The following is a 26336-nucleotide window of genomic DNA, read 5'->3' as shown; positions in this document are numbered from 1 at the left end:
AAATCCAGACAGACTTTGAGGACCAAACCTGCAGTAATCCCAGGTTGCTGGATCCAAGAAATGGCCGCCACTCCACTGGCATGGACTGTCGGGGTAGTGTATCCGAGCAAAACAAACAAGAGCAGGATGACCTCTCTGCACGCACTTACCGTGTAGTAACGCCACAAGTCCAGACAGACTTTGAGGACCAAACCTGCAGCAATCCCAGGTTGCTGGATCCAAGAAATGGCCGCCACTCCCTAAACTTGGACTGGTTAGTTGATGAAACAGAGCAAAACAAACAAGAGCAGGATGACCCCTCTGTATTTTTTTGCCCTGCTGTACCACCACAAGTCCAGACAGACTTTGAGGACCAAACCTGCTGTAAACCCAGGTTGCTGGATCCGAGAAATGGCCGCCACTCCCTAAACTTGGACTGGTTAGTTGATGACACAGAGCAAAACAAACAAGAGCAGGATGACCCCTCTGTATTTTTTGCCCTGCAGTACCACCACAAGTCCAGACAGACTTTGAGGACCAAACCTGCAGTAATCCCAGGTTGCTGGGTCTGAGAAATGGCTGCCACTCCATAAACTTGGACTGGTTAGTTGATGAAACAGAGCAAAACAAACAAGAGCAGGATGACCCCTCTGTATTTTTTTGCCCTGCAGTACCACCACAAGTCCAGACAGACTTTGAGGACCAAACCTGCAGTAATCCCAGGTTGCTGGGTCTGAGAAATGGCTGCCACTCCATAAACTTGGACTGGTTAGTTGATGAAACAGAGCAAAACAAACAAGAGCAGGATGACCCCTCTGTACTTTTTTGCCCTGCAGTACCGCCACAAGTCCAGACAGACTTTGAGGACCAAACCTGCAGCAATCCCAGGTTGCTGGATCCGAGAAATGGCCGCCACTCCATAAACTTGGACTGGTTAGTTGATGACACAGAGCAAATTCAACAAGAGCAGGATGACCCTCTGCACGCACTTACTGTGTAGTAACACCACAAGTCCAGACAGACTTTGAGGACCAAATCTGCAGTAATCCCAGGTTGCTGGATCCGAGAAATGGCTGCCACTCCACTGGCATGGACTGTCGGGGTAGTGAAACAGAGCAAAACAAACAAGAGCAGGATGACCTCTCTGCACGTAATTACCGTGTGATTCACAAGAGTCATTTTGGTAGCGAGAGGCTTGAGCCTTCTCCTCGCTCTCTCTACAAATCTTCATATGTGTGCCCCGACCACACTTCCCCAGCAAAAATTGCAGATGCTCTTCGGACAATGACAGAAGATATCAAACTACGTATCTACAGGGCTTGCCAAAAATTATTAGACGATTACGAATTCAAGCTGTTTGTAGTTTTGGGTGGTTCTGTCCTCACTACTTCTTGGATATTTGACAGGTATGCTGCAGGTGATTTTTCTAGAGCCGCAAGAATTGCTGCTGCTTTTTCCAGAGCAAACTTTTGGATTTAAGCATTGCGTACCTGGCCTATATAATGACATGTGAGTGACAATGAGGACAAAGAGGGTTAAGCCTTCTACTTGCTATCTCCACAAGTCTTCTGTACCTCAAACTGTCTTACCCAGTGAAAGAGAGAGGCACAAATATTGGAACGTGAAAGTGTATCTAAAAATCTGTATATATTTTTATTTTATTATATTACTATTTTTATTAGTTTTTATAAATGTATAATATCTGTAAATATTTTTCTATTTTTTTATTCTATTTTTATACATTACTATTTTTTATATTTTAATAAGTATATATATATCTGTAAATATTTTTCTATTTTTTTATTCTATTTTTATACATTACTATTTTTTTATATTTTAAAAAGGTTATATATCTGTAAATATTTTTCTATTTTTGTATTCTATTTTTATGTATTACTATTTTTATATTTTAATAAATATATAATATCTGTAAATATTTTTCTATTTTTTTATTGTATTTTATATATTACTATATTTTCATATTTCAATCCACATTTAACTCTCTGTAACATGAAGGGAATATAAACTTGACAAGAGTCAATCTGGCAACAAGAGCCATAATCTCCTCTCTCTCTACATGTCTTTATATCTGTGACCTGACCCGTCTTGCACAGTGAATGAGAGAGGCAAAAATATTGCATCACTTGCAACACTCGCAGATTTATTTCCCAGGATTCCTGGGAAACACAACAACATGACAGTATTTCAACACAACACGACTGCAAAACGCCTCAACAACACAGCATTGGTGAGACTGAACACTCCTGTTGTGGCGAAATGCAATCGTCTTGTGGACGAGGACGATCAAGACGAGGATCAGTGTCCAATACGTATCTACCCTTTCCGTTTCAGTCTCACCAATGCTGTGTTGTTGACCAACCAGCCAGATCAACCTGGGGCGAGTTCAGCGCCGACAAAACGTAGTAAAACGTTTTTTTCCAACAGGAACGGTGGTTCCCTGAACACCCTGCTGTGTACGCAAGCGCACTGAATTTTCCTCCCACAATATAAATCTAAAATATTTGCTTCTTAATAAATTTGATGTACTATATTATAGGAATGGTTTCCTTTTTCAGAGTTTATTATAATGACACACACACACTTCTGTTTTGCATTAGCATTCAATTGGACTTTAGAACAGGGGTGATTTATAAAAGGAATAAGCAGGTTCATACAAGTGTAGTGGTATCAAATACATTCAGATATCACCATGCTGTCATCACAGCCAAATAATGGTAAAGTTGACAAAGTGGAAGGACATTCCAGACTCTGACAGTATGGGTATGGCACAATACATTTGTTTAGTAAGAAATACAACAGTGACAAGTGTTTGTGTGTGTTTCTGTGTATGAATAAATTAGTAGCAGCAGATTCAAAATCACAAGTGACCAATGTTTCTTATTAAAGTTAATATTTGTTTGAGAACGGTGAAAAAAAATGAAATTTAAATGACACGTTTAAACAGTTTGATTTATTGATTACTGTCAGGAGATGAAGATAATTTCAACAAATATAACTCAAAATGCTTCTGAATAAATTGCCTACCCTCGTCAAAAGGATTTAGCTAGGCTTCAGCCACTCAAGGACATTCACATTCTTGTTTTGAAGACTACTTCAGGTCAATGTCCTGGTTGAACAAAGATTGTCTTAATATCTAATATACTCAAAATAATTCTGAAGAAAAAATCATGCAATCAACAGGAAATTGATTTGCAGCGATTTTTTTAGTAATTGATTTCATTTTCAAGCAAAAACGCTAAATATTCTCTGGTTTAAGCTTCTCAAATGTAAGAAGTAAATTAAATATCTTTAGGTTTTGGACTGTTGTTCAGACAGAAAAAAATTATTCATTATTCAACATCCAGCCACTATAATCTCTGCTCCTACAATTATATTGAATTTCTGCAATGGTAAACTCAACTAGCCTGCAACATTACATCCATAAAAAATGCTGGACAGTGCTGGGTTAATAAAAACATTAACACCCACGTGAAGCTAACACTGACCTCAAGCACCAGTGTTGTCCATTTAGAAACCTCACCTCTCTCCTCCATAACAACTAAATAAACTCTCAGTATATTTACAGCGAGCCACAAAACGGTGACTTTCAACAGCTACTGTGACGTACTGACATAAATAACAGTAAATAAACCATATTGGGACTTTTTCTTGAATACAAAGCAGTTCCAGCACATTTTACAAACACAAAGTTACCAAAGTGCTGCACAGAAGACTCAAACATACAAAACAATTAATATAAAATTTTGTAAAAGCAAAATAAGAGCATCAGCTTTAAATACTAAAATACAGTAAAACAATCAGAGGACCACACAACTCACGGAGTTAAAAGCCAAAGAATAAAAATGTGTCTGTAGAGGAGAAACACTCAATTGTAGGGGCTGTTCGGACATGGAGGGGCAGAGCGTTCCAGAGTTTAGGTCCAACCACAGAAAAGGCCCTCTCTTGTCTTGGGGGCCGCAAGCTGGAGCTGGCCCTCTGACCTCAGTGACCGCACTGGCGTATAAATTTGGATGAGGTCCGAGATATATGTTGGGGCCAGTCCATTCACAGCTTTAAAAAACAAACAATAAAATCAATCCTAAAACGAACAGGAAGCCAGTGCAATGAGGCAAGAATTGGAGTTATATGAGCGCGCTTTTTGGTTCCTGTTAAAAGACGTGCTGCAGAATTTTGGTGTAAGCGTGAAAGTACGTTGTGATTTATACCGATATAAAGTGCATTACAGTACAACGAGAAGAAATAAAAGGTTTAACTTTGGCTACAAGGCGAAGATGATAAAAACTAGATTTCACAACCGCATTTATTTGTTTGTCAAGTTTAAAATCACTGTCTATTTTGACCCCAAGGTTAGTTACAACAGGATGCACAAAGTCATTCTCTCATTTAGTTTTAAGAAATTTTGGCCTAACCACGCTTTGACGTGAATGACAGTGAGGTATTTGGATTCATTAGAAGTGACTGACTTTGGTTTCCCATGCCATCTCCATTGTGTAAGCAACAGCTCAGTGCTTATTTATCGTCAATAAAAAACTCCACTTGTTTAACATTAAAGCTGTCTGTGAAGCAAGGACTGAAGGAAAGACCAGCAATGTACCAGCTGCAGTAAAACATGGACCGTGGCAGTTGTTTGAAAACTCTCGTTTCATGTGGAAGTTTTTGCACAGAAACTAAAATCACAAGTGACTCTGAAATGAGAGGGTACAGCATGGCTGAGCACCACACGGGCGTAGTCAAAGTCCTGCTTAAGCTGCATGGCACCGTACAAACTCCGGGCAACATCGTTGTCTGTTGGACACAAAACAGATGGTCACTAGAACATGACATTTCAATACCTGGAAACGGAATTCAAATGTTGGACGAACTTTTAAAAGGACAAACCCACTTTGTAACCCTTTATCCTCTGTGTTCACTGTTCCTACCTGGTTGCAGTGGGTCCTCAATGTAGAGCATGGAGGGCCTGTAGCCATCCATCATGTTCTTCTGAACCTCGTCTTTGGCAACGTAACAACCTCCATCTTTTATCCTGATACCTACTTTCAGGTAGTTGAAGTGGCGACCGTAGAACTCAAAGAATTCAATGAGAAGAACACCGATGTTGATGTTGGGACTGCACACGTCCTTCCCCTGTAGCGAAGCTGGAAAACACACGGGTAGATGTTAGACTTATTGCAGATGGTTAAATGAGTTTAACAGGTCATTGACGAGACTTTTAGATGCTTCGACAGCATGACGGTCTTCACATTGTTCATGCTGAATACTGCATGTAGGGCTGTTTTGTTCAGAATTGTGCATGTTTATAATTCATGTATTCATTAACCACAATTGTTGCAAATACCTTAATAATAGAAACTACATAACCAAAAGGGCCCAAAGTCTGTTATAGAACAAAACATCCTCCAAAAAATAAGATCAAGTTGATAAAAACATTAAGAGGTCTTGCTAATGAGCAAATTCCACCGGTGAAAACCTCATTGAGGTTCCTCTGCAGTAGGAACTGCTTCAGCACCAGATAAGTTGGCACAGGGTTTTTCTACAGGACCAAAAATAGACAGAGGAAGTGCATATAAAGAAATACATGTTGATGCTTTCAGCACCCTCCAAAGGAAAACAGCAATTTAAAGTCTCAAAAGTCCAGGATTTTTCTTGGTTTATCCTACTGATCACTAATATATAGAAGCGTTCAAAACTTGACAGATTATAAAATGAACACCATCTTGCTTTTGACGTTAGCAATGCCAGTTAAGGTGTGTTACGTCCCAAGGTCTAGGGGTGTCCGGGACGCAACATAAAAGTGTAGCTTCCCACTCTTCCCATTCCCAAACAAGGCCAGAACACAGGAAATACAATTTAGCAGTTTTATTGGCTTCAGAGATGAGCAGTGCCCAAAACAACAACCAAAACAATCTAATAAACCTAAACTTTCCTAAACCAAAAACAGAAAGTAAATAAAAGACAAAGCTCTAAACCAGGCTTCTAATCTCAAAAACAAAAAGGGCTTCTCACTCCTACACACTGCTATACAACAAAGAAATATCCGTATATTATAACAAAAATGGCTAAAGCCAACAAAAAAAAGGTTGTCAACAACAATCAGAATTACGAAGCTAAGCTGCACAGATTCATTTACAAGGTCTACTCTACACAGCAGTTTTCTACTCACAACTAACAGGTATAACACACAGTACACAGGCTCAGGTTGGGAAAGGCAGAGAGAGAGAGAGAGAGAGAGGAGTTCCTGTCAGTGGTGCTTAAGATGGCTGTTGTCATCCAGGTGACCAATCAGGAGACTCCAATCAGCTCTGCAGGACCAATCCAGTGTGCCCTCCTGTTCTCCATTACCTGCATACACACACATACTCTAAGGGAGGAGAGACAGCTGACATTGCAGGGGGAGATAAAAACAAACTAAATATGACCCCAGGGTCATAACAGGTGAGTTAGGAAATGATTACTCTAAATATGCCACACAAGACGTTAAACCTCCATTAAGCAATGCTTTGGAATCAAATGGCTTCCTGTATGTTAAAAAGTGTTGTCAAAAGCTCTATATGCTACTAAGAAACCTGTACATTCTATAACAGCAACTATCTTTGTTTTGTTTTTTTATGTTGTAAGAAAGGCACCATTTAGGTTTCAGTATTTCAGGCTTCTTTACAACCTTAGAGATTTAAGAGAATTGTTTGAGATAATACTATGATCTGTAGACCCCTGGAAAACAGCGTGGGAAAATGTTTCAAATGTTCAAACAATGTGTACACTTACACATCCATTAATCATGAAGTGTGTGTATTCCAAGGATACATGACAAACACAAGAAAAAAGGTCAAACATTTTGCAAACGTTTCAAAAAAGTTGCACGCATGACGCCAGCTATACCTCTTTGTAGTCCTTGCTGAGCCGAGCGGCTTCAACGCCACTCTTCACATTGAAGCTGATGTCCACTTTGACCTCAGTGAAGGAGTCAGTCAGTTTGATGATGGGAACCTGGGAACACACATGATAAGGGTGCTGATACTGAACAGAGGCAGTCGGATAGAAAACAGTCACAACAAACGCACGCTTGGCTCCTGACACTGTGCTGCAAGAAACTGCACTTCAGGTCTATTGTAAGCATGAAAACACCAGTTTACACTCCTAATCCTTAATTTAACACGATTCATATAAATATCCTGTGTACCACTGGAATTATGACAAAGTGTTTATTTTAGCCTGCAAGACAGGATGTAACGGTACCAAGCAATGTGGAGCGATTTGTTTGTTGATGCAAGGCAGGAGCAGCCAGCTTACTTTAGCACGGATCTACCACTGAGTGCTTCGTAAAGTTCAATTTAGATTTATTGTGGTTTTAGCGATACTCAGGTATACAGCTTCTCCACCGTCTCATTCGGCATAACTAACATGAGCCACATAATATGACAACACCACAATGGAAGAGCCACTACAGTAAAGTTACTTACAACAGTGTCATTTATAATATTCAGTCCAGCTCATTAACCGTTTCGTTCTCATCCATTTAGCTGTGCTGACATTGCTGAGCCTCCGGTAAAAGATACACAAATAGTAATGTTAGTTACTGAAAAGCAGCAGGTGAGCTAACGCCAATGTATCACGTCGGCTTAATACAGTAAATATAAAGTTATCATGTGACAAGCACGGATTACTTCAACCGCAAGCTGCAAAATATATTACTGTAACGTTGCAGTAGGGGTTTACCTGAGTTTCCAGCATGTGGTGTGAAGATGTCTCCAGCTGCTGTCACACTGCCTTCTTTTACAAAATATTGTGCCAATATGCTGGCTCGCTGCGCTGTATGAGCTTTACGATTTCAAGCAAGCACGCGTACGAGCCCACATCTGGTTGCAATCTTAAAACCAAACCGCTAGTGTCTGCTGAAAACTACATATTGCCCCTTTAAATATCATCACAAAATACATCACATCATAAAATCTGTCTTGCTCAGTCTTGTCAGTGCTACAGATCTGAATTAGAGGTAACATTCATGACAGTGATGAACTGTAGGGGGACCTACACTTCCACTGATACTCCCACCTACACAGTGTTAATGCAGAGACACCTGCAACTCTTCATGTCTCTGTAACTATGAGACTCTGGCAGTCTCTGTCTGTCAGAACATGGATATCATCAAACAAGATCTCCTCATATTGTCAGTGTTTTTGTTGTGGATTACAGGTAATTTGCAATAAAATCAACTAAAAAAAGTTTACGTTCTTTTATTGTTTTATGTTTTTGCTCTTGTTGTAGACAATTATTCATTTGTTGGAAGTGATCTCAGATAACAACAGAATCCAAGATGCTGAGTAAAAGTTTCTAATTGATAACTTTTACTATTATATACACAGGTCTTACTGATGGGAGTGATGTCACCCAGACTGACATACTGTGGATACACCAGGGTGAAAATGCAACAATAAACTGCAGCCACACAAAGGATGCTAACCATTTCCAGATGTACTGGTACAGACAGCGGCCAGGAGAAGCAATGAAACAAATAGTGTTCACAACAACAGCCAGCAAAGATCACGACTTTGGAGAATTCAGCAAAGTGGGACATTCACTGTGAAGAATCTGGTGCCAGAAGATAAAGGCTTGTACTTCTGTGCTGTTAGTGAGCACAGTGATACAAACACACTCAATATCTGAACAAAAACCCCAGTGCACTGTTAGCACACATCTGTCCCACCATCTCACGTACTGTAGGGGGACCTCAAGTACCACAAATACTCCCAGTTACTTTAATTCACCAAGCAAATTTTGATACAGCAGCCAACAGGATCAGAAAACGTCACACGCTGCAGAGACACTCCCACCTGCAACTCTTCATCTCTCTGTAACTACACTAACAGATTTATGTGAGTCTCCAGATACCAGAACATGGACATTATCAAACATGGTCTCTTCAGCTTTTTATTATTTCTGCTCTGGATGAAAGGTGACTTACATTAAGGATTACTTGCTTTTCATTATTAAACTATAATTTTTGACATGGCAGCAGAGGGTGACAATGGTTTTAAAGTGTTTTAAAGTAAATGCATTTTCACTATTAACCTAACTGTTTTACACACAGGTCTAATTGATGGGAGTGATGTCACCCAGACTGACATACTGTGGATACACCAGGGTGAAAATGCAACAATAAGCTGCAGCCACACCAAGGGTGGCGGCTATTACCAGATGTACTGGTACAGACAGCTGCCAGGAGAAGCAATGAAACAAGTAGTGTTCACAATTGCAAACAACAAACCTGATTTTGAACCAGACTTCAGCAAAGAGAAATTCTCAGCCACCAAGCCTGACGCTCACAGTGGGACATTCACTGTGAAGAATCTGGTCCCAGAAGATAAAGGCTTGTACTTCTGTGCTGTTAGTGAGCACAGTGATACAAACACATGTGGAAGCTGAACAAAAACCCAGCGCGCTGTTGGCAAAACATTTTATCTGCTCTACTGTAGGGGGACCTCAAGTACAACCACAGAACATCACATACTACAGCGACACTCCCACCTCTAACTCTTCATATCTCCGTTGTAACGTCACACCTCCCATCACTCAGACTGACACTCACTGTCACTCTGGATCATTTTGCTCAGAACACAATAATGATCACAGCTGGTCTGATAAACTCTCTGCAGCCCTGCTCTGTATTATAGGTAATGTACGTTATGACGCTGAGCACTGAGAAGAGTTACTGCAGCTTTAAATGCATACAAATATCCATGTGAACAGAAGATACTGTTTCTTGGATGGACTACAGAGGGAGCTCTAGACTAACACTGATATGATATCTGACCATTAAATTGCACATATAGCCTTTTGTTAGTAATCAGTATCATTTGTGGTAATAGTGGCTGTGCAAAACAAGGTTTCAACAAATGTCACAATGTGAAATTATGGGCAATTAATGTGACACCATATGTACTCTGTAATCTAACCCAACATCTTTAACAGACATTTGTAATGTTCCTGTTTGAATTATTGTCCTGTTGGTTTCAAATTGTGTTCAATTATTATTTCATTGGGTTTTAATTCCATTAAAATTTCAAACCCATTCTTTGCAAAATTTTGCCAAAGTTAGTTCTTGACAATAGAAGCAACAAAATAATTTTAACTCAAGGTCCACTTACTGGAACCTCATAACACTTACACAACCAAAGAGCATAAGATTTGGTTTAAAATTCCAAATCCAAGTATGCTAGTTTAACTGAGGTCATTTAATCCACAAGCTCTAGGCAGCAAGTCTATGTTACACATGTTTTCTCAAACTGACAGAGGTCAGTGATAAAGCTAAATGTAGGGGTAAAACACGGCAATATTGTGAATTAAAACCAACTAAAACAATACAAAAATGGTTAGTCACTGTTGGGAAGTGAGTACCTACAGAAATGTACAACACATGCAGTATTTATGTTTTGTTAATGAGGTCAGAAAGGACTAACTGGACCTTTCATAAAACAATTACTGCATTATGAGGAACAGACTGTCGTTCACGTTAAGGGTTGATTTTTTTGCCATGTCAGGATAAAAGTAACATCCCCACTAAAACAAACATGACTAAAACAAATGCAATTACAACATGTAATATATTGTCAGACAGGCTGCCACAAACTGATGCACCAAACTGCAACTACTACATGTTGTTTGTATATATCTGCAGTATTTCTCACACCTGCAGGGGGGAAAAAACCTCATACAATGAAAATAAAGGATTTCCACGTCCATAGATTGTAAAATCAACACAGTGCTATACCCTGCTGACAAAGTGAAAGCTGTGATGTAGATTACGGACACCTCCCCTGTTTGTTATAATGCAACAGTGATGTGCTTTCGTCTACAGGTGCTGAGCTGAAAGCACCAGAAAGAAAAGCAGATAGAACAAACTCACATTTAAAATTCTTTACCATGATGTTTAAGGTCTTTATATTGTGTTTCCTTCATCTGCCAGGGAATAAGGGTGAGTATTTCAGACAGAGTAAGATCCTACACAGCTAATCATTTCAGTATTTAAAATAACATCTGTTCTTTTTCTACAGGTGCCTCAAATACCTATACTGTCAGTCAAAAACCTCCTTTCATCATTAAGAGAAATAATGAATCTGTTACCAGTGAGATCAAATGTTCACACAGCATAACAAATTTTAATCGTATTCTCTGGTACAAACAAGAAGAAAACAAAGCGCTAAAGTTCCTGGGATATCTGAATCTGGGCTTCCCAAACCTCGAGGACGACGTGAAAGGAAAAATCAGCTTTGATGGAGACGGCCGTAAAGAGTCAAGCCTCACTGTTTCAAATGTTTCATTAAATGACAGGGGTGTGTATTTCTGTGCTGCCAGTCAGCACAGTGCTGCAGATTCCCCTCAAGTCAATACAAAAACTGTCTGCAGACAGACAAGATGTTCAGGCTCTTGAACACCTGCAGCCAGCCTCCATCTAAACTGAGCCTTTGAAGTTATTATCAACTGTTGTACAAAATATGGTCGTCACATTTCTTGGATGTGCAGAAAATAATATTTCTGATATTGTCTCATCAACTACAGGACTGATGGAGTCTTGAACTACAGACCACTGATAAAATGCAGACATCCAAACTATTCTGCTTCCTACATTGTGTTTCAGGTTTAGATTTTGGTAAAAAAGAAAAACTTCATAAATCAGACTTGATCCTAAGATATAATTTTACTTCCATGCCAGTACAGAAAAACCTTCCATATTCTGTTTTAAAGATCATCACATCATGAAATCTGTCTTTCTCAGTCTTGTCAGTGCTACAGATCTGAATTAGAGGTAACATTCATGACAGTGATGAACTGTAGGCGGACCTACACTTCCACTGATACTCCCACCTACACAGTGTTAATGCAGAGACACCTGCAACTCTTCATGTCTCTGTAACTATGAGACTCTGGCAGTCTCTCTCTGTCAGAACATGGATATCATCAAACAAGATCTCCTCATATTGTCAGTGTTTTTGCTGTGGATTACAGGTAATTTACAATAAAATCAACTGAAAATAATACATTTTTTATTGTTTCATGGTTTTGCTCTGATTATAGTTGATTATTCATTTGATGGAATTGATCTCAGATAACACACGGAATCTAAAATGCTGAGTAAAAGTTTCTAACTGGTAACTTTTACGATTATATACTCAGGTCTTATTGATGGGAGTGATGTCACCCAGACTGACATACTGTGGAAACACCAGGGTGAAAGTGCAACAATAAACTGCAGCCACACCAAGGATGCTACCTATTACCAGATGTACTGGTACAGACAGCTACCAGGGCAGAGGATGAAGGAAATAGTTTTCACGACTACAACTCCTCCACCTAAGTATCAAAGTGGCTTCAGTGAAGAAAAATTCCCAGCAACAAAGAACAATGCTGAGACTGGATCTTTGACAGTGAAGAAGCTGCTGTCTGAGGACAGTGGAGTGTATTTCTGTGCTGTGAGTAAACACAGTGATACAGGTGACTCAGACAGCTGTACAAATACCCATGTGAACAAAAGATAACAGTTTCTTTGATAGACTACAGAGGGAGCTCTAGACTAACACTGATACAATTACTCTGACTATTTGAAATTGCACATACCTTTTTGTTAGTAATCAGTATTTGTGGTAATAGTGGCTGTGCAAAACAAGGGTTAAAAATGTCCCAATGTAAAATTATGGGCAATGAATTTGACACCATATGTACTCTGTAATCTAACCCAACATGTTTAAAAAGACATTTGTAGTTTTCCTGTTTTAATTACTTTCCTGTTGGTTTCAAACTATGTTAAATTATTATTTCATTGTGTTTTAATTCCATTAAACTCTCAAACCCATTCCTTGCAAGATTTTGCCAAAGTTAATTGTTGACATTAGAAACAAAACCATTCAAAATAATTTTAACTCAAGTTCCACTTACTGGAAGATACGGTTAGAAGTTCCGAATCCAAGTATGGTAGCTTAATTGAGGTCATTTAATAGACAAACACTAGGCAACAAGTCTATGTTACAAATGTTTTAATAAAGTTTTCAGTGGCAACGCTAAATGCAGAGGTAACACAGGGCAATATTATGAATTACTACCAATTGAGAAATACAAAAGTCCAAAATGGTTAGTCCGTGTCAGGAAGTCAGTACCTACATACATGTACAACACACGCAGTTATTATGTTTTGTTAATGAGGTCATATAATGCTTTTTGGGTTTTTCCTGTTACGGTGTGGTGTGGGGACAGAGTGGACCCAAACGCAACTCTGGGGAAGAACAGGCTTTATTGAAGGGGATACGGGGTTGAGGGAGTGGAGGTGAGGGAGCGGCGGACGCCGGGGAAACACGAGCACGGGGAACCGAGGAGACTGAGACAAGGGAGCCAGGGGCGCTGGGGACCGAGGAAGCAAGGAGGCACGGGGAGGAGCCGGGAGGACGCCATGGAAGAGGTCCGAGGGGAGAGGGTAGGGTGGCGAGCCCAGCTGGCGGAGCGGAGCACGGAGGTGAGTGGACCTGGAGGGGAGACAGACAGACAGACAGGGTCAGACACAGCGGAGACAAAGCACAGAGATATAGAAAAGATACACAATACGTGCGAGCTTGAATGGTGAAGTGGCACCGGGTAAGGAGCAACGATGATCAAGCAGGGGTTGACTGGAGAACCGGGTAGAAGTACTGTTGGAGATGAGGCTGATTGCTGGCAGGTGTGGCAGGCAGAGGAGGTGGCTGACGAGGTCGCTGGCCGGGCTCAGGAGCGGAGGGAGAGAGAGAGGGAGAGCACACGCAGGGGAGGAGACACAGGGAGGCAGGCAGAGTACAGGAAGACACCAGGGGAAAACAGAATCACAAGCAAAAAGGGAGAAATAAACAGGACACTCACCGTCAGCCGGGCTGCCAACACAACATTTCCCCTCTCCTTTATTGAGTCATATCTTTTTTGTACATGTAAAAGGTTTGCAAAGTAAAAAAGCCCAATGTCCACCCGAAAGGGAGTTCCCATCTCCTACAGAAAACACTGTTCTGAACTGCCTAAAAACAGCTTGTTTGTAGTCCAGCCTTTTCCCTTTGATCCCTGTGACGTCCCAGTAAAATGCACGTCATAATGCTCGCCAAGCGGCCAGGGTTCCAGGGTTCACTTCAGGTCTTTCTTTCTTATTTTGTTTCCTCTCATTTGGAGGCAGTACAGTACGTCTGTGGTGTGTAGTGGCAGTTTTCAATTAAAGCCTGACGAGCCAAACAATGCATAAAAAGAAAATTAATAAATAAAGTAGAAAGAGACAAAATGAGTTGCAGATTTTATTTTTATGTGTCTGCAGTCAGTAGGTTAAATATATTGTCAGACAGGCTGCCACAAACTGATGCACCAAACTGCAACTACTACATGTTGTTTGTATATATCTGCAGTATTTCTCACACCTGCAGGGGGGAAAAAACCTCATACAATGAAAATAAAGGATTTCCACGTCCATAGATTGTAAAATCAACACAGTGCTATACCCTGCTGACAAAGTGAAAGCTGTGATGTAGATTACGGACACCTCCCCTGTTTGTTATAATGCAACAGTGATGTGCTTTCGTCTACAGGTGCTGAGCTGAAAGCACCAGAAAGAAAAGCAGATAGAACAAACTCACATTTAAAATTCTTTACCATGATGTTTAAGGTCTTTATATTGTGTTTCCTTCATCTGCCAGGGAATAAGGGTGAGTATTTCAGACAGAGTAAGATCCTACACAGCTAACCATTTCAGTATTTAAAATAACATCTGTTCTTTTTCTACAGGTGCCTCAAATACCTACACTGTCAGTCAAAAACCTCCTTTCATCATAAAAGGAACTGGTGAATCTGTTGCCAGTGAGATCAAATGTTCACACAGCATAACAAATTTTGATCGCATTCTCTGGTACAAACAAGATGAAAACAAAGCGCTAAAGTTCCTGGGATATCTGTATCTGGACTCCCTATACCCCGAGGACGACGTGAAAGGAAAAATCAGCTTTGATGGAGACGGCCGTAAAGAGTCAAGCCTCACTGTTTCAAATGTTTCATTAAATGACAGGGGTGTGTATTTCTGTGCTGCCAGTCAGCACAGTGCTGCAGATTCCCCTCAAGTCAATACAAAAACTGTCTGCACACAGACAAGATGTTCAGGCTCTTGAACACCTGCAGCCAGCCTCCATCTAAACTGAGCCTTTGAAATTATTATCAACTGTTGTACAAAATATGCTCGTCACATTCTTTAGATGTGCAGAATATAATATTTCTGATATTGTCTCATCAACTACAAGATTGATGGAGTCTTGAACTACAGACCACTGATAAAATGCAGACATCCAATCTATTCTGCTTCCTACAGCGTTCCTTCATAAATAAATAAAAAGCAAACTTCATAAATCAGACTTGATCATAATTTATAACTTTACTCACATCACATTCTTGCACTGCCATGCCAGTACAGAAATACCTTCCATATTCTGTTTTAAAGGGGCTATATGTAGTTTTTCAATGAAATCACTAATGAATCAATTTTTACTGCATTATTGTCAATAGGCTCAAACCTCAGTTAGAAATAAAGCACACGCCTGTTTCCTCTGTTGCTTGGAACAGCCACTATTCTGCTTTTAATGCAAAGGCAATGGATCAGGATGCGGGTCCTGCAGACCACAGCGACAAAACACCCCAGCTAATGAAATGCAGTCTTCTAACAAAACAACCAGCTCACGGCACAAAGCAAGACTCCAACATAAACTCTAAGTAAGGATAAAAACAGCAATAAAGGTTTATGTGATGAAGACTGTCAGGCCAACGAGATTCAGATAATGTCAGTGAAAACAGTCAATATCAGAAAATCTGGAAAAACATGGATAGTTACGCTAGCTATGTGGCCAACGCTGAGCAGTTGCTAACCTCATCTAGTGCATTGCAATATATAATATGTACCATTATTGCTTTCCACATAACTTCACCAGGTAAAGGCAAGGTAAGCAAGTTGTTTCTAAAACACTTTTTGTCTTTATACACCAACACATATTAAATAGAGAGTATAAAAACCAGGTGTCTGTAGTCCTCTCAGGGCTGCAATAAACACAGACACTTGTTCCATTCACGTCAGTGGACATAACACAGATGAGCCAATGGCTGAAGCAGAGCTGTAGTTAGTGTTGGTGTAATCAGTAAAAATAAATAAATAATAAAAAGTAATAACAATAGTGGATTATATTTATATAGCACTTTTGACTGCCAAAGGGCTTAAGGGGGGAAACACCAGAGAAACTTTGACAGAAGTACACTGGGAAATAATGTACTAATATTAAAATATATATATACACACACCTGTTCATATGCCGTTGTTGGAGTGTGAAGCTCGACTCAGGTCCTAGAAAATGTGCTGCTTAACTTGCACCTCGTCCTCTCCGTCCTGCCTGTTCTTCCTCGGACCTCCCACCTCTGCGCCTCGACCCCGGTCCTCTCCTGGTCTGTGCTTGGCTCTGGAGTGCAGTCCTCAGAGACAATAATGCTGTCACCGTGGAAGCTCTGACATGCAAAACAACGTCCATGTTGGGAGTCAAACACGAAATCACGTTCGTGTAACGGGAAAATGTGGATCAGCCTGTTTTTAGCTTTGCCCAATGTTAGCGAAGCTGTTAGCACAGCTAAGTTACCTGTTGCTAACAGTTAACTAGCCAGCGCGTTACTGATCAAAACTCGGTCTTTTTAAACCTGTCCAATATTAACATGCTAGATAGACAGTGAGTACTAACACCACGGTTAGTTGTTTCATTTCATAATGATAAGGTTACACGTTTTCTTACACCTGATGTGAGCGGCTGCACTGCGCTCCTCTTCGCTGGTCCTCCAGCTGCAACGGCAACGTGCGTTCACGTATTTTGGGGGCGTGGCTTTAGAAGGAGCCCAGAAGGGAGTTTCTCTGTTGGATCCTTTCAAAATCCAGCCGTTAGTATTTTTAAAAAAAACATGGAACACTCCTGACGTCACTCCTGCTTCTTTTTTTGTTACGTCACTCTTTACTGAGACCAAACGCGTCAGAATCGATCAGATATCTCACACTTTCTGCAGAGAATTGTAAAACCAGACAACAACATATCAGAAGAAATACTTTGTGCAGAGAACTGTAAAACTTTGCAACTAAATATCAGGAGAAATACCATTTTATCTAGTTAATCCCACTATCTACTGACATGCCAGTATTAGCTCTAGGTCTTGTTGTGCTTCCTTGGGTCGCCAAAACTGCTGGACATCTCATCAGCTCTGTACTGAGCCATAATCAACCCAGTACACCCAGGATTAACCCAGCAGAACCTGTGATCCATGAATCACCTCCTGTACCAGCACCAGACGAGAAAAACATCATCTATGGATCCATCGTCCAGACAGACTTTGAGGACCAAACCTGCAGTAATCCCAGGTTGCTGGGTCTGAGAAATGGCCGCCACTCCATAAACTTGGACTGGTTAGTTGATGAAACAGAGCAAATTCAACAAGAGCAGGATGACCCCTCTGCACGCACTTACCGTGTAGTAACGCCACAAGTCCAGACAGACTTTGAGGACCAAACCTGCAGTAATCCCAGGTTGCTGGATCTGAGAAATGGCTGCCACTCCATAAACTTGGACTGGTTAGTTGATGAAACAGAGCAAAACAAACAAGAGCAGGATGACCTCTCTGTATTTTTTTGCCCTGCAGTACCACCACAAGTCCAGACAGACTTTGAGGACCAAACCTGCAGTAATCCCAGGTTGCTGGATCTGAGAAATGGCTGCCACTCCCCAAACTTGGACTGGTTAGTTAATGAAACAGAGCAAATTCAACAAGAGCAGGATGACCTCTCTGTATTTTTTGCCCTGCTGTACCACCACAAGTCCAGACAGACTTTGAGGACCAAACCTGCAGTAATCCCAGGTTGCTGGATCTGAGAACTGGCCGCCACTCCCTAAACTTGGACTGGTTAATTGATGACACAGAGCAAAACCAACAAGAGCAGGATGATCCCTCTGCACGCACTTACCGTGTAGTAACGCCACAAATCCAGACAGACTTTGAGGACCAAACCTGCAGTAATCCCAGGTTGCTGGATCTGAGAAATGGCCGCCACTCCCTAAACTTGGACTGGTTAGTTAATGAAACAGAGCAAATTCAACAAGAGCAGGATGGCCCCTCTGTATTTTTTTGCCCTGCAGTACCACCACAAGTCCAGACAGACTTTGAGGACCAAACCTGCAGCAATCCCAGGTTGCTGGATCTGAGAAATGGCCGCCACTCCATAAACTTGGACTGGTTAGTTGATGACACAGATCAAATTCAACAAGAGCAGGATGACCCCTCTGCACGCACTTACCGTGTAGTAACGCCACAAGTCCAGACAGACTTTGAGGACCAAACCTGCAGTAATCCCAGGTTGCTGGATCCGAGAAATGGCCACCACTCCCTAAACTTGGACTGGTTAGTTGATGACACAGAGCAAAACAAACAAGAGCAGGATGACACCTCTGCACGCACTTACCGTGTAGTAACGCCACAAGTCCAGACAGACTTTGAGGACCAAACCTGCAGTAATCCCAGGTTGCTGGGTCTGAGAAATGGCCGCCACTCCATAAACTTGGACTGGTTAGTTGATGAAACAGAGCAAAACAAACAAGAGCAGGATGACCTCTCTGTATTTTTTTGCCCTGCAGTACCACCACAAATCCAGACAGACTTTGAGGACCAAACCTGCAGGAATCCCAGGTTGCTGCATCCGAGAAATGGCCGCCACTCCACTGGCATGGACTGTCGGGGTAGTGTATCCGAGCAAAACAAACAAGAGCAGGATGACCTCTCTGCACGTAATTACCGTGTGATTCACAAGAGTCATTTTGGTAGCGAGAGGCTTGAGCCTTCTTCTGGCTCTCTCTACAAATCTTCATATGTGTGCCCCGACCACACTTCCCCAGCAAAAATTGCAGATGCTCTTCGGACAATGACAGAAGATATCAAACTACGTATCTACAGGGCTTGCCAAAAATTATTAGACGATTACGAATTCAAGCTGTTTGTAGTTTTGGGTGGTTCTGTCCTCACTACTTCTTGGATATTTGACAGGTATGCTGCAGGTGATTTTTCTAGAGCCGCAAGAATTGCTGCTGCTTTTTCCAGAGCAAACTTTTGGATTTAAGCATTGCATACCTGGCCTATATAATGACATATGAGTGACAATGAGGACAAAGAGGGTTAAGCCTTCTACTTGCTATCTCCACAAGTCTTCTGTACCTCAAACTGTCTTACCCAGTGAAAGAGAGAGGCACAAATATTGGAACGTGAAAGTGTATCTAAAAATCTGTATATATTTTTATTTTATTATATTACTATTTTTATTAGTTTTTATAAATGTATAATATCTGTAAATATTTTTCTATTTTTTTATTCTATTTTTATACATTACTATTTTTTTATATTTTAATAAGTATATAATATCTGTAAATATTTTTCTATTTTTTTATTCTATTATTATACATTACTATTTTTTTATATTTTAATAAGGTTATATATCTGTAAATATTTTTCTATTTTTTATTATATTTTTATACATTACTATTTTTTTATATTTTAATAAGGTTATATATCTGTAAATATTTTTCTATTTTTGTATTCTATTTTTATGTATTACTATTTTTTATATTTTAATAAGGTTATATATCTGTAAATATGTTTCTATTTTTTTATTCTATTTTTATGTATTACTATTTTTATATTTTAATAAATATATAATATCTGTAAATATTTTTCTATTTTTGTATTCTATTTTTATGTATTACTATTTTTATATTTTAATAAATATATAATATCTGTAAATATTTTTCTATTTTTTTATTGTATTTTATATATTACTATATTTTCATATTTCAATCCACATTTAACTCTCTGTAACATGAAGGGAATATAAACTTGACAAGAGTCAATCTGGCAACAAGAGCCATAATCTCCTCTCTCTCTACATGTCTTTATATCTGTGACCTGACCCGTCTTGCACAGTGAATGAGAGAGGCAAAAATATTGCATCACTTGCAACACTCGCAGATTTATTTCCCAGGATTCCTGGGAAACACAACAACATGACAGTATTTCAACACAACACGACTGCAAAACGCCTCAACAACACAGCATTGGTGAGACTGAACACTCCTGTTGTGGCGAAATGCAATCGTCTTGTGGACGAGGACGATCAAGACGAGGATCAGTGTCCAATACGTATCTACCCTTTCCGTTTCAGTCTCACCAATGCTGTGTTGTTGACCAACCAGCCAGATCAACCTGGGGCGAGTTCAGCGCCGACAAAACGTAGTAAAACGTTTTTTTCCAACAGGAACGGTGGTTCCCTGAACACCCTGCTGTGTACGCAAGCGCACTGAATTTTCCTCCCACAATATAAATCTAAAATATTTGCTTCTTAATAAATTTGATGTACTATATTATAGGAATGGTTTCCTTTTTCAGAGTTTATTATAATGACACACACACACTTCTGTTTTGCATTAGCATTAAATTGGACTTTAGAACAGGGGTGATTTATAAAAGGAATAAGCAGGTTCATACAAGTGTAGTGGTATCAAATACATTCAGATATCACCATGCTGTCATCACAGCCAAATAATGGTAAAGTTGACAAAGTGGAAGGACATTCCAGACTCTGACAGTATGGGTATGGCACAATACATTTGTTTAGTAAGAAATACCATTGGCATCTGTCTGCCACAATAGCCAGAGACCTGACAAGTGTTTGTGTGTGTTTGTGTGTATGAATAAATTAGTAACAGCAGATTCAAAATCACAAGTGACCAATGTTTCTGATTAAAGTTAATATTTTGTTTGAGAACGGTGAAAAAAAATGAAATTTAAATGACACGTTTAAACAGTTTGATTTATTGATTACTGTCAGGAGATGAAGATAATTTCAACAAATATAACTCAAAATGCTTCTGAATAAATTGCCTACCCTCGTCAAAAGGATTTAGCTAGGCTTCAGCCACTCAAGGACATTCACATTCTTGTTTTGAAGACTACTTCAGGTCAATGTCCTGGTTGAACAAAGATTGTCTTAATATCTAATATACTCAAAATAATTCTGAAGAAAAAAATCATGCAATCAACAGGAAATTGATTTGCAGCGATTTTTTTAGTAATTGATTTCATTTTCAAGCAAAAACGCTAAATATTCTCTGGTTTAAGCTTCTCAAATGTAAGAAGTAAATTAAATATCTTTAGGTTTTGGACTGTTGTTCAGACAGAAAAAAATTATTCATTATTCAACATCCAGCCACTATAATCTCTGCTCCTACAATTATATTGAATTTCTGCAATGGTAAACTCAACTAGCCTGCAACATTACATCCATAAAAAATGCTGGACAGTGCTGGGTTAATAAAAACATTAACACCCACGTGAAGCTAACACTGACCTCAAGCACCAGTGTTGTCCATTTAGAAACCTCACCTCTCTCCTCCATAACAACTAAATAAACTCTCAGTATATTTACAGCGAGCCACAAAACGGTGACTTTCAACAGCTACTGTGACGTACTGACATAAATAACAGTAAATAAACCATATTGGTACTTTTTCTTGAATACAAAGCAGTTCCAGCACATTTTACAAACACAAAGTTACCAAAGTGCTGCACAGAAGACTCAAACATACAAAACAATTAATATAAAATTTTGTAAAAACAAAATAAGAGCATCAGCTTTAAATACTAAAATACAGTAAAACAATCAGAGGACCACACAACTCACGGAGTTAAAAGCCAAAGAATAAAAATGTGTCTGTAGAGGAGAAACACTCAACTGTAGGGGCTGTTCGGACATGGAGGGGCAGAGCGTTCCAGAGTTTAGGTCCAACCACAGAAAAGGCCCTCTCTTGTCTTGGGGGCCGCAAGCTGGAGCTGGCCCTCTGACCTCAGTGACCGCACTTAAATTTGGATGAGGTCCGAGATATATGTTGGGGCCAGTCCATTCACAGCTTTAAAAAACAAACAATAAAATCAATCCTAAAACGAACAGGAAGCCAGTGCAATGAGGCAAGAATTGGAGTTATATGAGCGCGCTTTTTGGTTCCTGTTAAAAGACGTGCTGCAGAATTTTGGACTAACTGTAAGCGTGAAAGTGCGTTGTGATTTATACCGATATAAAGTGCATTACAGTACAACGAGAAGAAATAAAAGGTTTAACTTTGGCTACAAGGCGAAGATGATAAAAACTAGATTTCACAACCGCATTTATTTGTTTGTCAAGTTTAAAATCACTGTCTATTTTGACCCCAAGGTTAGTTACAACAGGATGCACAAAGTCATTCTCTCATTTAGTTTTAAGAAATTTTGGCCTAACCACGCTTTGACGTGAATGACAGTGAGGTATTTGGATTCATTAGAAGTGACTGACTTTGGTTTCCCATGCCATCTCCATTGTGTAAGCAACAGCTCAGTGCTTATTTATCGTCAATAAAAAACTCCACTTGTTTAACATTAAAGCTGTCTGTGAAGCAAGGACTGAAGGAAAGACCAGCAATGTACCAGCTGCAGTAAAACATGGACCGTGGCAGTTGTTTGAAAGCTCTCGTTTCATGTGGAAGTTTTTGCACAGAAACTAAAATCACTAGTGACTCTGAAATGAGAGGGTACAGCATGGCTGAGCACCACACGGGCGTAGTCAAAGTCCTGCTTAAGCTGCATGGCACCGTACAAACTCCGGGCAACATCGTTGTCTGTTGGACACAAAACAGATGGTCACTAGAACATGACATTTCAATACCTGGAAACGGAATTCAAATGTTGGACGAACTTTTAAAAGGACAAACCCACTTTGTAACCCTTTATCCTCTGTGTTCACTGTTCCTACCTGGTTGCAGTGGGTCCTCAATGTAGAGCATGGAGGGCCTGTAGCCATCCATCATGTTCTTCTGAACCTCGTCTTTGGCAACGTAACAACCTCCATCTTTTATCCTGATACCTACTTTCAGGTAGTTGAAGTGGCGACCGTAGAGTTCAAAGAATTCAATGAGAAGAGCACCGATGTTGATGTTGGGACTGCACACGTCCTTCCCCTGTAGCGAAGCTGGAAAACACACGGGTAGATGTTAGACTTATTGCAGATGGTTAAATTAGTTTAACAGGTCATTGACGAGACTTTTAGATGCTTCGACAGCATGACGGTCTTCACATTGTTCATGCTGAATACTGCATGTAGGGCTGTCTTTTTATTCAGAATTGTGCATATGTTTATAATTCATGTATTCATTAACCACAATTGTTGCAAATACCTTAATAAAACATCCTCCAAAAAATAAGATCAAGTTGATAAAAACATTAAGAGGTCTTGCTAATGAGCAAATTCCACCGGTGAAAACCTCATTGAGGTCTCTCTGCAGTAGGAACTGCTTCAGCACCAGATAAGTTGGCACAGGGTTTTTCTACAGGACCAAAAATAGACAGAGGAAGTGCATATAAAGAAATAGATGTTGATGCTTTCAGCACCCTCCAGAGGAAAACAGCAATTTAAAGTCTCAAAAGTCCAGGATTTTTCTTGGTTTATCCTACTGATCACTAATATATAGAAGCGTTCAAAACTTGACAGATTATAAAATGAACACCATCTTGCTTTTGACGTTAGCAATGCCAGTTAAGGTGTGTTACGTCCCAAGGTCTAGGGGTGTCCGGGACGCAACATAAAAGTGTAGCTTCCCACTCTTCCCATTCCCAAACAAGGCCAGAACACAGGAAATACAATTTAGCAGTTTTATTGGCTTCAGAGATGAGCAGTGCCCAAAACAACAACCAAAACAATCTAATAAACCTAAACTTTCCTAAACCAAAACAGAAAGTAAATAAAAGACAAAGCTCTAAACCAGGCTTCTAATCTCAAAAGCAAAAAGGGCTTCTCACTCCTACACACTGCTATACAACAAAGAAATATCCGTATATTATAACAAAAAACCCTTAACAAAAAAAAGGTTGTCAACAACAATCAGAATTACGAAGCTAAGCTGCACAGATTCATTTACAAGGTCTACTCTACACAGCAGTTTTCTACTCACAACTAACAGGTATAACACACAGTACACAGGCTCAGGTTGGGAAAGGCAGAGAGAGAGAGAGGAGTTCCTGTCAGTGGTGCTTAAGATGGCTGTTGTCATCCAGGTGACCAATCAGGAGACTCCAATCAGCTCTGCAGGACCAATCCAGTGTGCCCTCCTGTTCTCCATTACCTGCATACACACACATACTCTAAGGGAGGAGAGACAGCTGACATTGCAGGGGGAGATAAAAACAAACTAAATATGACCCCAGGGTCATAACAGGTGAGTTAGGAAATGATTACTCTAAATATGCCACACAAGACGTTAAACCTCCATTAAGCAATGCTTTGGAATAAAATCAACTAAAAAAAGTTTACGTTCTTTTATTGTTTTATGTTTTTGCTCTTGTTGTAGACAATTATTCATTTGTTGGAAGTGATCTCAGATAACAACAGAATCCAAAAGTTTCTAATTGGTAACTTTTACTATTATATACACAGGTCTTACTGATGGGAGTGATGTCACCCAGACTGACATACTGTGGATACACCAGGGTGAAAATGCAACAATAAACTGCAGCCACACAAAGGATGCTAACCATTTCCAGATGTACTGGTACAGACAGCGGCCAGGAGAAGCAATGAAACAAATAGTGTTCACAACAACAGCCAGCAAAGATCACGACTTTGGAGAATTCAGCAAAGAGAAATTCTCAGCCACCAAGCCTGACGCTCACAGTGGGACATTCACTGTGAAGAATCTGGTGCCAGAAGATAAAGGCTTGTACTTCTGTGCTGTTAGTGAGCACAGTGATACAAACACACTCAATAGCTGAACAAAAACCCCAGTGCACTGTTAGCACACCTCTGTCCCACCATCTCACGTACTGTAGGGGGACCTCAAGTACCACAAATACTCAGTCACTTTGATTCACCAAGCAAATTGTGATACAGCAGCCAACAGGATCAGAAAACGTCACACGCTGCAGAGACACTCCCACCTGCAACTCTTCATCTCTCTGTAACTACACTAACAGATTTATGTGAGTCTCCAAACACCAGAACATGGACATTATCAAACATGGTCTCTTCAGCTTTTTATTATTTCTGCTCTGGATGAAAGGTGACTTACATTAAGGATTAGTTGCTTTTCATTATTAAACTATAATTTTTGACATGGCAGCAGAGGGTGACAATGGTTTTAAAGTGTTTTAAAGTAAATGCATTTTCACTATTAACCTAACTGTTTTACACACAGGTCTAATTGATGGGAGTGATGTCACCCAGACTGACATACTGTGGATACACCAGGGTGAAAATGCAACAATAAGCTGCAGCCACACCAAAGGTGGCAGCTATTTCCAGATGTACTGGTACAGACAGCTGCCAGGAGAAGCAATGAAACAAATAGTGTTCACAACAACAGCCAGCAAAGATCACGACTTTGGAGAATTCAGCAAAGAGAAATTCTCAGCCACCAAGCCTGACGCTCACAGTGGGACATTCACTGTGAAGAATCTGGTGCCAGAAGATAAAGGGTTGTACTTCTGTGCCGTTAGTGAGCACAGTGATACAGACACATGTGGAAGCTGAACAAAAACCCAGCGCGCTGTTGGCAAAACATTTGATCTGCTCTACTGTAGGGGGACCTCAAGTACAACCACAGAACATCACATACTACAGCGACACTCCCACCTCTAACTCTTCATATCTCCGTTGTAACGTCACACCTGCCATCACTCAGACTGACACTCACTGTCACTCTGGATCATTTTGCTCAGAACACAATAATGATCACAGCTGGTCTGATAAACTCTCTGCAGCCCTGCTCTGTATTATAGGTAATGTACGTTATGACGCTGAGCACTGAGAAGAGTTACTGCAGCTTTAAATGCATACAAATATCCATGTGAACAGAAGATACTGTTTCTTTGATGGACTACAGAGGGAGCTCTAGACTAACACTGATATGACATCTAACTATTTGTAACTGCACTTCTATATTTTTGTTAAAAACAAGTATCATTTGTGGTAATAGTGGCTGTGCAAAATAGGGTTTCAGCCTGAGAAATGTTTTTTACAGGGTAGAAAACGTCACAATGTGAAATTATGGGCAATGACTGTGACACCATAAGTACTTATCTAACCCAACATGTTTAACAGACATTTGCAGACATTTCCTGTTTTTATTATTTTCCTGTTGGTTTCAAACTGTGTTAAATTATACTTTCATTGTGTTTTAATTCCATTAAACTCTCAAACCCATTCCTTGCAAAAATTT

The 26336-nt window shown here is 40.0% G+C and overlaps 1 protein-coding gene, 1 long non-coding RNA gene and 1 gene segment (V, D, J or C); 2 read left to right on the top strand and 1 right to left on the bottom strand.

The window, feature by feature from the left end:
* Positions 1-4684: 4684 nt before the first annotated feature.
* Positions 4685-16920, bottom strand: LOC119910608 (early nodulin-20-like). Of its 3 annotated transcripts, XR_005445652.1 has the most exons (5): positions 16806-16920; positions 16327-16527; positions 6877-6984; positions 4920-6339; positions 4685-4785 (listed from the first exon to the last, which is right to left on the bottom strand). XR_005445652.1 is itself a non-coding variant. In XM_038729315.1 (2 exons), exons 1-2 carry the CDS (start codon positions 16332-16334, stop codon positions 13193-13195), a joined length of 324 nt encoding a protein of 107 aa, XP_038585243.1. In that variant the 5' UTR covers positions 16335-16914; the 3' UTR covers positions 13009-13192. The 3 variants fall into 3 exon arrangements, 1 of the variants encoding a protein (XP_038585243.1); XR_005445651.1 differs by having other exon boundaries at positions 16327-16920; XM_038729315.1 differs by lacking the exons at positions 4685-4785; positions 4920-6339; positions 6877-6984 and adding an exon at positions 13009-13508 and having other exon boundaries at positions 16327-16914.
* LOC119910614 lies at positions 10603-12813 on the top strand. The gene is made up of 3 exons (XR_005445656.1): positions 10603-10969; positions 11049-12000; positions 12169-12813. It is a non-coding gene; the product is annotated as an uncharacterized LOC119910614 (long non-coding RNA).
* Positions 16921-24904: 7984 nt separating the features above from the next.
* On the top strand, positions 24905-25663 carry LOC119910604. The segment is given in 2 exon segments: positions 24905-25178; positions 25314-25663. Coding segments are annotated over 2 exon segments (393 nt in total).
* The last annotated feature ends 673 nt before the right edge of the window (positions 25664-26336 follow it).

Source organism: Micropterus salmoides, unplaced genomic scaffold (genome assembly GCF_014851395.1).
Source record: "Micropterus salmoides isolate LMB-PRFRI ecotype aquatic unplaced genomic scaffold, ASM1485139v1 Ms_hic_scaffold_19, whole genome shotgun sequence".
NCBI lineage: Eukaryota > Metazoa > Chordata > Actinopteri > Centrarchiformes > Centrarchidae > Micropterus > Micropterus salmoides.
This window is presented reverse-complemented; position numbering and strand designations above follow the sequence as displayed.